We start from the raw sequence: 12908 nt of genomic DNA, 5'->3' as shown, positions 1-12908 counted from the left end.
TTCTGTCATCCACTGCAGTATCAAGCCAGGCAGATGTATTGATTTTTTTTGCAATGACCAAGTTTTCAGAAAACTTTCTTAGAAGAAGATCCCTTTGCAGAGTTGCAACAATGGAGAATGAAACGTGCACTGAAATTGTTGGCAACCCAGAACATTACTGAAACATTCTTTTAAAAGTTGCAAAAACTTTCAGAACAAAAACAAAAAAAAATCAATTATGTTTTACATACAAACCACAATAAAATAACAAGTTGAAGAGTCAAACAACTATTCTACTGCCAGGAAGGAACTGTAGTGTGACCTGGAAATGTGATGGACTGAAACTCCAGGGAACTTCTTATTTTGAGAAAACAACACAAACTTTTCTTTGATATTCATTTTTGACCACGTATTGTCGTTTGTGCCACATGGCTCATTCCAATGTTTAAACAGTTGTTAAGATGTGCTGAACTAACTGCTCCTTTCTGTTCAAACAAAGTCAAATGAAGGTTGATTATGTTTTGGCTAAATAATAATGTTTTTCCTTTATCTTTTTCTTTTCTTTATAAAATCTGTGAAAATAACAAAAATAGAAAAGGCCGCTCTGTGTTAAGTCCAATGACAGATCAGCTGCTGGTTTGGTTCCCTCTCCTCTTCCTGTTCGGACTTCCTGTTCACGCCTGTGATTGGTCATGTTTTTCCTTTTTGAATTAAGAATTTTTCCATCGGATGGCGGAGAAAACAGCATGGAGGAAGTAGAGAAGAGTGGCCACAGAGCACATCACCTGAAAGCACACGGAGATGTATGTTTGTCAACATGAGGAGATTGGAGCAGGCTTGATGACGAGCATTTCTCAATCTTTGGGTTTGTACATCTGTGTGGGTGTGTCTGACGTACCACTGCAGCGATATCCAGGCGGTAGGTTTTGAGATTTTCACCTGCACCTAGACCCGTAAGAATCGGGATACCTGACACGAACGACATGCCCCAGCCTTTCAAAACCGTGATGTAGGCCAGATCCACTAAGGCACTGAGGTAGAACACTGCTGCCACAAAATGATAGATCACATCCTGCAGGGCAAAGGAAAGCAGAGGACAGTCAAATTAAGAAGTGGTGAAAGGGGAAATAGAAATCAGTCTTTTATTTACACATTTGACTGGGCTTCCCATTTATGTTGTTATATATCTATGCATTTTATAAATATTGAAGCTGCTAAAGTTTCTAGTAATTTCTCTATCAGCATATGGATTTTTTTCTATAACTATTGCTTATTTTTTAATTAATTACTCTAAGCTTTTCTAAAATAGCTTTATAGGCTTCGAAACTCCACATCAAAAACAAATGTGTGATGTCACAGACTACATCCATGTATTTTACTATCTATGAGAATACCACTTGTCAACCCATAAAGCTTGTTTTAGTATAGTCCTTTTTTTTTTTTTTTCAAAGATGTGTGTTCGTTTACAGAGCAAACCAAATTTTTGCATTGTCACAAAACACACTCTGAAACCAGTTTTCAACAATAAGTGTTTTTCAGTTGCTCAAAACACTTATTCCAAGTAAAGAGCTAATTTGCATCTATAGTTTAACATTTAGATTGGAAACATCATATAAACAGGGGCCTTCTCAGAGAAATTGTACCAGACCTGCAAACTTTTTGAGCTAACGTCAGCTCTGTGTCCTCAGTGAAAACATTTAACTTCTGTGAGCAGTTTGATTGGTAAACAAAACACAAACTAAAAAAGCAAAGTGTGTTTAAGTGTATTCTCTTTGGGGTGAAAGTTTAAAGTGTAGATTTAGTCCCTCTTATCTGAGACAGTTAGCTCTGCTGAACCATGCAACGACACGGTTCAAGTTTTAACGGATTTCTTCCACTACAGCCTTCTTTACTTCACTCCAGCTTTATGAGGAAAAAAAACAAACTTGAAAACATGATAGGCTTCATTTTTTTAGATTAAATGTCCTTTCAAAGTAGTGAAAACACTGAGTTAATGACTGTCTGTTAACCGTCTATCTTACTATCAAGTCCGTGCTCAGTTATTAGAGTTATTATGACACAGCCAGTTAGTCTTATTGTGGGCATGTCTCACCAGAGGGGGCCAGATGCCAGACTGGTTGGCTCCGCAGAGAAAAATTAAGAACCAGAGTGTTGTCAGCACAAAGCAGAAGACAGACACAAACATCACCCAGCCCAGAGGATTGTCTGGGATGACACGAGTTGATGCCACCAGGATCCACACCAAACCTCCAAAAACCTGCATGGTCACACAGAAGAAGGAAGGTTTGGTTGAAAAAGATTATAATGTCTTTTAACTTAAAACAGTATATTCAATATCTTTAGAAATGACGTCATGACATAATTCATACCTTAGGGAAACACATTTGTCAGAGTTATTTTGCCAGTATCCAGACCTTTAGCTGCTAATTTCTCCACTACATTGATTAATAAGTCGTTTTTGGGTCTGCCCGAGTATTTGAACGATTTTTCACTGAACATAGCTGCCTGTTTTGTCTAAAAGTGTTGCTATGAATTAGCAAAAGCAGGAAAGATACAGGCTAGATGGTTAACAAAAAAGCAACAGAAAAAGGATTAAATTCTCTGTTTCTCTGGTGTTCCAACATTTAGCATCATGTGTCAGTGACCATTAACTTGACGCAATTCAGCCTTCTTCTCCTGGCTCCAAACACATGAGATATTTTTCAGCAGAGTTAAAACAGTAAGTGAAAAAAATGGTCAAGGAAAAGTGGTCAAATGAAAAATTATAAATGGTTTGCTTTTCATCTTTTCAATACAGTCATAAATTGCGCACCTGTGGTGACAAATCTCTTTAAATTTTAGATGAACTGAGAAACAGACTTTATTGTGTTCATTTCAAAAAATTAAAAAGTACTTCCATTTGTGCTTTCTGATAATAATAAAAAAACCTGGCAGTGTAAAATAAGGGTTAGATCAAACCAGGCATTTGGAAACACCCTTGTACACGTCTGTAATGTTGCCACCCTTGAGTTTACAATATTTCACTCTTCTCCTTCAACAAACAGCATTTTCAGTCTCTGGCGTTTAGTGTGAGAATGAAACCCAAGTGTTTGTGTTCTGATAAGAAGCAGTTTGAAAAACTGTAGAGGAAAAACTATCAAGTGTCATTTGCTTTTATTGTGCAATAGCTGTCAAAGTTCGACGGTTTAACACATTTCTGTAACTTCAACATGGAGATATTAAAAGAAATGATTCACTTTTGTCTGTTCTCACTACCTTTGTCAATCACTTCTGTGCAGCTTGCAGACTTTCCCGCTGTGACGGCTTATTGCAGGGGTGGTCAACCTGCGGCTCGCGAGCCACATGCGGCTCTTTGTCTTTCGGTGTGCGGCTCTTTGATCCATTCATTATTGTTATGAGTAGTGGTGTACCAATCAATCTAAATTATTGATATATTGATGTTGTGGTCAGTATTGATCAATACTTGGGTGATGAGATTGATACTTAAGTTTCAGTTTCTTTTCTCAACATCGCACATGTGCTCATAGCTATCTAGATAGATAGATAGATGGATGAAACTTTGTCTCTTCTGCAGTAAAAACAAAAATTTGTCTTTGACACGGCTCCAAGTATGCATTGAAACACACTTACAAACGCAATAAATGTCACTTCAAAATTTGGAAATCTTTTGATTTTCATCATATGTCTTTTACTTTATGTGTGAGAGGAAGTGTGTGTGTGATGTGGCTCTTTGTAGTACTACGGTAATTTTTGTGGCTCTTGGTCTCTGACTGGTTGGCCACCCCTGACTTATCGAATCAGTTAAAAAGAAGAAATAGTCGTTGCTATCAACACATGAGTTTTTTCCCGCACAGACAGGAGAAAACAATGCGGCATCTTCTGTCCTTTAAGCATTATTTTCAAGGTTAGCAGTTCATTTCTGCACAGGCTACAAAGATGCAGCTACAGCAGTAAAACTCCCTCATAAAAACTCATGCCTGCAACTGACATTTTAGGACGTGTAGATGACAGGACTGGTAACCTGCTGGTGTGTGTGTGTGTGTGTGTTTGCTGAATAGTTTATCTGCTCAGACACTTTTCATTTTGTTGGTTGTTAAACATGCAGAAAAACCAGGCTTCACTCAGGTGTGCAAACAAACCAGGTATCAGGAAGGATGGTCCTTGAAAGGTTCAAGATTCCAACTTTCAGTCTAACTACGTATGAAAGATTTTAACAATAGACCTGTAGGTACAACTTCAAATATTTCTCAGTGACTCATTATAAGTTGAACCCAGATTTTTTACCCCCAGAGACTTAAAAGACTTATTTGTCATCTATATTGTGTCTTTCAGCACATTGAATGGTTTCAAGACACCATGAATTCCCTGGACCTCTGTCATGATCATGTGAATTTTGATTAACTTTGGATCGAATAAACTTTCTCTCATTATTATTAAGGTTAAGTTTTAAGTATTATGTCTACCTTTCAATTTGCATATGCAGCATCTAAAAATGTATTGTTTTAGGTCTCTGATGGGGAGAACAATAAGTTAACATTAACATTAGGTCAATGGTCACTCCAAAACACCAGACCAAAGCATAAAGTTATGTGTTTCCGTAGAGCAGTTAATATCTAACTCCTTATCCTGTTTGGGTTTTTTTATTGCATTAGTCATCTTATGTGCATTACACTCTTTGATGGAAAGAGGCCAGATTATTCAAATACCAGAAAGTGCTCAAGCAGAAAAGTGTTGAGCAAGTCTGATGCAGAGATTAAAAATGCTTCATAACTTCATGCTTCAATTAGTTTACCTACCAGCAATTATTAAAATATACACTAATCTCTAAATCAGATATCATTAAATCAATTTAATTCGTCCTGCAGGTTAAGCTAACATTAAGGTAAATCAAAACATTCATAATCCTCTAAACCAGTCCACTAGCATTATCAACCTACATACAACAGACTTTGTATTACCAGCACATACCAACATATTCTGCTTTTGAAAAGCTTTATAATAGTGGTTTTATTGTATTGACGTTGACTAACTTTGTAATTCTGAACTGCTGCCTCATTCATCCAAATGTCACTGTTTGTTTAGTTTGATTGCTTTAGAAACACCAGTACATTTCCATACCTGAACAGCAGCCTGTTTTGTAAGAAGGTGCGTGGCAAGCAGCCAGTAAAAAAGACCCAAGACAGCAAGTAAACGATGTGGTTGGTTTAGATTTACACCTCCCTCTGCAACTTAAGCTGTTTTTCCACCTGTGTCACAGAGATTTAATCTGTCGTTCCCTGTACACAAACTGCAGAGTGTTTCTGAGAGATTCACTCAACGTGTTGAAGGATTTGTTGAATCCTCAAGGACCTAACCAGAGAACTGAACCCCCCTCTAAGGACAGATGGACCTTGGGTTAGGCATCTGTGAGATAAACAAAAAATGGCTTGGAGTGAATTATGCATGAAGAGAAACTAAACCAAGAATTAAATAATGTTTGACTTGACCAGATCTGGTTGGTTTTAAGTTCAGTGTCCTTCCTCTTTCTACGACATCCGTCTTTCCTTTGTCACTCCAGTCTCAATTTAGGGAAAAAATTATTATTGGAGAAGGCGGCAAAAATGCCTGTTATATCTTTGATATATCTCGCTAATATTCGATGTTTCCACCACCAAAAAGTTTGGCATGACTTAACCCTGAGTCATGTGCTTTAATTTTTAAAGACTAGCTCAAAAAGCCAGTGCTCAAACCCACCCATCTTTGGGGACATATAGTTTCCTTATGCCTCATGGTGGAAATATAATAACTTAGCTCTCCTTGAGTCCAAGAGATTGCAGTTAATGTTCTGATGTACTTTTAAAGCAAACAGGTTAAGCAATATAAATTTCAAAGCAACAAGAGTGCTGACCAAATGACTTTGATGTAGTAAACCGTATCTCATTTTCACCACTTTGACTTTAAAATGAGCTGAATAAAGTTCAAGCTGTCAGCTTTTGTTTTGATTTTGCTTGTGTCATGTCCCAGTACGTTTTTCTGTGACAACCTTGCAGGGGGGATTTTTTTCTTTTATAACGCATTCACTTTAACCACATGGGGTCTAAGTTATGCCAAAGAGTTGAGTAATTAAGATAATTAGAGTCATGGCTGATTTGACTTACAGGTATTGGCGATGGAGCTTCCAGTCAGGTGACAAATCTCAATCAATCCCTTCTTAGAAGTTATTCTCCAAAAACTAAATGGAGTCAACATTTATAATTTGGCAGCCATCGTCTTTTGGCTAAATCGTGACACTTCAGATTTAACGACTGAAGCTGCTTAGACTACGTCCTCTCTTGGTTCAAAGTCAGACATAAATCTAAACCCATGACCTCTCTTTTCATTATTGTTAAGCACAAGTGTGTATGTCTGAGTGTGTCTCATACAGATAGAGCAGTGCAAATAAACCTGAAGAACAGCGCATTAAATACTTAAAATATAACTACCTATAAGTAATCAGCAGAGAACAAAAGTTAACTTATTCGTAGGACTTTTTATATAATAATTCTCATACCTTTTCGAAGTTGTGCTTAAGTTTCTGTTGTTGTGTTGTGATGGCAACCTACTTTTTCACTCAAGACATTTTGCCCCATGGGAACAAACATCAGTCTTAACTCAGACAGTTGCCAAGCGAAAAAAAACTTGTAAGCCTGTGTCACATGGAAAGTAAATAAGTTGTTTTAACCTCTGTGATAGGATAAATAAGCTTTTACTGATCCCAGGTGAAGTCACAGCAGCGGCTCAGAAGTCTGAAATCTATACACTGATATAAGATCACTGTTAGCTGTAGCTATCATGAAATAGTTTGACTTATTGTGGTTAAGTTTTCAGACAACACCAAACCTCCTGACTCATCATTAATGGTCTGATTGTCACTCTGCTCTTTCACAGCTTATCAAACACTTATGCCTGCAACTAACATAACATGACAAGACTGGGTCCTTTCAGAAACAGACTCAGTTCACTGCAGAAACAATAAAGAGGCAAAGAAAGAGAGAGAAGGAAACAAGATCATTATCTAAGTGATGCTGACTGACACAATAGCAGAGAGTTTATGAAAAGGAAACAGAGATGTCTTTGTCTGTGTCTCTCTTAGGTGAGCAAAGCAAAGGTGGAGAGATTAAAGCCAAGAGGATTTTTTAAAAAGGGTACAAAAAATGTAAATGCTATGATAAAGAAAGAAAAGAAACTCACAAATTCAGGGATGTAGAAGATGTCAGGAATGGAGACAAAGATCCTGCCACCTGAAGGCAGGACATCAACCGCAGTGGTGGAAGCCATAGTCCAAAACACACTATGTATGTATGTATGTGTGTGTGTAATGATGATTTCAACTGAAATGAGCTGTGTATCCTGTTTAAATCTTCTTTTTAAAGGCAGTCTTTCTGTCTTTCCTTCCCTCCTCCAGTACCTCCCTCGAAGTCTCGTCCTCTCCACTCCACCCCATCCATTCCTCTACTCGAAACTATACCAGTCGGACAGGTGCCTTTCAGCTTTGTTTGTGCAGCAGGAGGATGTCTCTGTTCTGTGTGTGTGGCTTTAATGTGTTTGTGCCTACCCTCATATGTTTATAGTATTTGTGTGTGTCCTTTGTAAACGGCAGCGAGCCCGTTTACATGCACACAAAAAAGTGGTTGTAAGGCAATTTCTGCAGCTTTCATGTGGGATGTGAGGAGTTGCAGGTAAAACGTCATTGAACAAGCCGACTTAAAAAATGGATGACGTCACTTAAACTATACACTTTTATATTTGGGTCAGACAGAATTTATGGTTTCAGATAAGCTTCAATGTGGTTCTTCATTTTCCTATAGATGCTATGAAGAGGATCTGTTTTAATTGCACTCTCACCACCTTCCAGCTAGAGTCTCATGCACACTGTGGTAGATTACTTTTAGCAAGGTGTGTTTGTTTTGGAATTAAATGGAAATTGGATTGAAACAAATTTTCTTTGTTCAAGACAATGTTTTACTGGATGCAACGTGCTGAGATAAGGTATTTGTCAGTATAGTTACAAGTTACGGCTATATGTAGAGCTATTGGCAGCCCGGTCCCCCAACATATCTGTAGGCTAACGTGGCAACAAGTAAACACTGTGAGTTTGTATGATGTTTAAAAGCTGTCTATATTTAGCATAGCAGATAGCCTGAGCTCTAAGACATGCTCATTTATGTGTAATGTTGGTGAATCCTGGCTATGTCCTACCAGCCATGTACCAAGGCGAGCTAATGTAACCTCACTCTTCATTTTATTGATAGACTCTCAGTTTTGAACAAAGCACTGCAGAATGGTGGCTGCAATTGGAATTGCATTGAAAATGCCTCACTTTCTTCACAGATGAGCAGCTATCATCTATTACTGTTTAACAATAAGAATTTCTGGGAATCAGTGCCTACTATTCTGTATTATTGGCGTAGACTTCCTGCTTTCCTTGTTGTGTATACATCTCAGACACCAAAACTGTCTTTTTGTGGTCCATTACAGCCCCCAAAATAGCATTAATTTATATGATCCAACTACCTGTAGGTCTGAGTTAAGTGATAAACACATAGACACTCTGGTTCACTTCAGCAATATGAGCCTGAGAACAGAACCTATGTTTTTGTGATTTACTCACTGTTATGGGTTTTAGGTCTGACAAAAAATAACATCATATTTGTTAGGAGGACAAGTAAAATTTTTGTAGGGTCTGTCCTCAGCAGGAAAGGGTAACAAGTTGATAGATGTATGTTTGGTGAATGGAGTTTCAGATTGACTTATCCAGGAAGCCAGGAATCTGTTGTCAGGGCACTCCTACAATGCAGCGTGGAGCAGATTTATCGCTCAAGTGGAATATTTTATCTTGAACAGTCTGTTAGCCGAACAAAATATCTATTTATATAGATAAATATAGCATTGTCAGATAACAACCAATTAACACTGGCAAAAATCATACTAAAAGTATATTAAGTCTGCTGAGGCTTGTATATTTCAATACAATGGCATATAATTAGGACTTTTACATTGTTGAAAGTTTCCATAAGAAGCTGCAGTGTTTGTGCTGAGATTGTTGTCTTGACACTTTAAAGTATCTACCAGCCACATGGGAGCTCGACTTCATGATCTTTTTTTGGAGACTGTGCCAAATGTGTTTACATGGAAACCTACAGAGCTGCATTCCTGCCAAGTTAACCTAAAGGCTGGGAGAAATTGACGGAGGGAGGGAAGGTCAGTTTGTTTGTTGATGTAAAGGGCACTTGTAGGTGAGTAAGAAAGAATGATGGATCAGGGCAGTTAAAGGAGAATGGGCGATGGTAAACAGGGACACACATGTAGATGAATGGGTTTTGAGTGAAACGAGAGAACAAGCAAAGAGCAAACAGAGAGGTTGGGAGCAGTTAGAACATAATTCATTTCCTGTAATACCAGAGTTTTCTGAAATGTAATGCTCAAACAGTCTGCTTCTAACTATAGAATAGATTTTTTCTGGTTTTTTTTTTTTTTTTTTTTTTTTTTTAACTTTCCATTAGCATAATGTTACTTGTTTAATGAAGTGTAACTTAAATTGAGACCTCCACAACTTTTTCGTTTGGCCGTAACAGTCTGTGGGACAATTTTCTATAAATCTGGGTTTGAGAAACAAGGAAAACACTATGGATCAAACAATGCCTGACACCGGCTAACCTAAAAAAAAAAAAAAACACACACACACAAAAAAAACTACCCTTTACACAAGGCATCAGATCATCTGTACTCTGCTTGGACATTCTGTAATGTGTTTGCAGTCAGGAGAAAAGTAAAGAAAAACATCATCTGATGCTTATTTTTAATTCACAGAACATTTGATGTGGTGTAAGCTAATATTTGTTTGCTAACATAACATGACAGAGGGCTATTGTAGCTAGTTAGCACAGCAGGACACTGTTTTTGAGAGCTAATTCACTGCACCCCAGGCTGATTAGACAATCTAATAGACAAGCTAATAATTTAATGATTATAGTAAATAGAAGGCTTGCATTTAATCTAAGATTTGTCTACTCAATTAGCTAACTTTTGAAAGCAAGAAACACAAAATCATGTATGCTAGCCACTAACAGGACTAAGTTTGTTTGCTAACTTTGCTAATATTGAAATAATCCAAGATAAAGGCAGTCCACACACATTTTTCTCTGCCTGCTAAAATTATCCAAAGTCACAGTTCCTCCACAAGTTCACAGAATTATTATTTGGTCACACTAAAGTATTTTCGCTAATGGCACAATGCAGTAGTAGCCACAAAACTCACCCATGATGTATGAAGAACAGCTAGCTTACAGCAGTAAACACTGGAGTGCCACAGGCCACGAAACACCATCACATTTCACCTCTAACATATTGAAACCAGCAGAGTATAGACCTGACATGTTAGCTAGTTTAGCTAGGCACCTAGCTTCAGTAGGGCTGGTGTGTGTGACTGACATCAAAAGGTATACAGATTTGAAGTAACTGTGAGTATCAAATTATACTTTTCAAGAACAAACAACTGTCACACTTTGTGTATTGGTTGTCAGAGATGTAAAGTGTGAATCTGTGTGTTGTGTTTTTGTCACCTGGTGTTTTAACACATGTCACAGCTAAACACAGCTAAACACAGCAAGGTGGTTTCTAGGCAGATGGATTAAAACTCAGCACAATGTACAAAAGCTATTGTATAGGATGACTGAATCAAGTACGCAGTTAGTGCTGTGAGATAATCTTCTTTAGAACATCTTGTGAATAAAGTTTGTGTCTGGTATTGACTTTTTAAGCTATTTACATGTTTCAGATATTGGATGTTTGCAAAAGATACTGTGCTTCACATTAGTTGTGTGCAGTATGTTTTCATGATACAGCTCTGGACATTGTAAGGACTATAGATATTATGCTAGGAATGCGGAACATGATCTATTTATAACTTTTTTATTGCAGGGCTTCATTTATGTTGTGTGTGTGACCCCACACATTTTTTCTTACTTTTACATTTTAAGAAAGCCTCAGTCAGAAGTTTCATGAAATGTGCTACCATCACAATTAACTTTAAAAGGGCACCACAGACTTATCATTTTGTTCAATGAGTCACTCTGTAAGAGCAGCTTTCATGTGTTCTAATGGGGAAATGTGTGGTTCACAGGGAGAAACTTGCTTTGTTCTGGAGATGCTGACACACCCTCAGTCAACCTGTTCAGCTGTTAGCTGCTCTTGAGGTCAATGGAGTGTGTTTGGAGACCCTCCTCCTGCTAACAAGCTGAAGCTCAGTAACAGCACTAAATCTAAACAGACATGAGTGGAGGGAGACTTCCAGAAACTTGTGTTTATTATAGCTACAACATTTGCTCTTAAAACTTCCAGGAACAAGAGTAGGAAGCAGGGTGTGATGCAAAGCAGCTTTGGGGCAGGTGTGATAAATAGAAAAGAAAGCCCAACACTGTGGATGTGACGACCTTTGTCTCTTAAACAGAAATATTCAATCCACTTTTTTGTAAATGACCTTGCAGTGATTCCCCATTTATAAATGTTTCTTCTGATAAATTCTTCATCTGTAGGAAAGTAATGGATGGATTTATAATATATCAGGACTAGTTGTCAGCAGCTTCTAAGCAGTTAATCTATCTCTGTTTAATTTGGAGGGAAAGCCTGACAGGCGACTCCTCCTGCAGTTCAATGATCACACCCCTAGTATCCACGAAAGAGCTTTTTGATGTGGTTGGTCTCATGACAAAGTCTTTATATGTCTTCACAGAGGCAAATTTCCAATGTGAATATCTTGATCTACAAGTTCTTTGAGTAACATACTCACAGGAAGTTTATGGTATACCGAGCAACACCAGAGATTCCATATTTCTCCAATTTTGATCATTATCGATGGTAAACAGTATCACAACTCTTATTATTTTTTATAAATGTTTGTTGCAATACTGTTAGAGGCACACTGATTGTGTTCCTGACAAATTGCAAATATAGCACCACTAGGCTGCAGCACCTTTCTCTTAAGCCCTCTGACCTGCAGTGATCACAGTCATTAGCTATTAGTCAACACACCACACATCCTGTAGGTATTAAAACAAAGTTTAACAAATAAGTAATAATGTAAACTTAGAAATTGACTCTTACAGCTTGTAACCAACAATATGATAAATATGTAAACAAAAAAAGATTTTGGGGAACATATTAGCAAACATTAGCTTACAGTCACTTGAGGCATATGCTAGAGACTCTGCCGTTCAATCAGAACAGTGATTTTCAGTGGTAGATTTGTAAGGCAATACAGAGGGAGCTTGAGGCTACTGAAATGGCTCGAGGGGGAGGTAGCCAAGTCATTACTTTTGTCAAAAACCCTGACATCAAGCAACTGTTACTTTGCCCGTTTGATTTTTTCTTAATTGGTGCAGCTTTACAACCAAGACTGATAGCACCAAACCTGTCCAATCCCAATACCCCATCATCTCACATATCTTCTCTCCTCAGGTTTCACTAAAAAGAGTCATTGTCAATATATATTTTAAGAATTTGTTAATTTACTCTGGCTCCCTCTGTCTTCTTATTTGATGAAATGGGACTCCATCTTGAGATGCAATCACCAGACCAAAACACACAGAAACTGGGTTAAGCTTTACAGGCTGCCAACAAGTTGTGTTTGGCCAGCATCAAGAGAGACACACCTTGGACTAGCTCTTCCACTGTGGATCTGGTTACAGACCATGACAGTTACACACACACACACACACACACACACACACACACACACACACACACACACACACACACACACACACACACACACACACACACACACACACACACACACACGTCTATGGGAACCCCTGCCAGGTCTGCCAAATTACAATGGCTATTTGTCAGCGTGAGGTGTAGTTACACATCTTAACTCTAAAACATAAACAACTGTGACAAATGCGTCACGT

At 37.9% G+C, this 12908-nt stretch overlaps 1 protein-coding gene across 1 annotated transcript; it reads right to left on the bottom strand.

The window, feature by feature from the left end:
• Nucleotides 1–603: 603 nt before the first annotated feature.
• On the bottom strand, nt 604–7275 carry LOC141795347 (myelin and lymphocyte protein-like). The gene is made up of 4 exons (XM_074676190.1): nt 7189–7275; nt 2072–2236; nt 878–1051; nt 604–764 (listed from the first exon to the last, which is right to left on the bottom strand). Exons 1-4 carry the CDS (start codon nt 7273–7275, stop codon nt 690–692), a joined length of 501 nt encoding a protein of 166 aa, XP_074532291.1. The 3' UTR covers nt 604–689.
• Nucleotides 7276–12908: the final 5633 nt, after the last annotated feature.

Source organism: Halichoeres trimaculatus, unplaced genomic scaffold (genome assembly GCF_033239565.1).
Source record: "Halichoeres trimaculatus isolate MK-OKI-2021-1 unplaced genomic scaffold, fHalTri1.1 fHalTri1_scaffold_8, whole genome shotgun sequence".
Lineage (NCBI taxonomy): Eukaryota > Metazoa > Chordata > Actinopteri > Labriformes > Labridae > Halichoeres > Halichoeres trimaculatus.
This window is presented reverse-complemented; position numbering and strand designations above follow the sequence as displayed.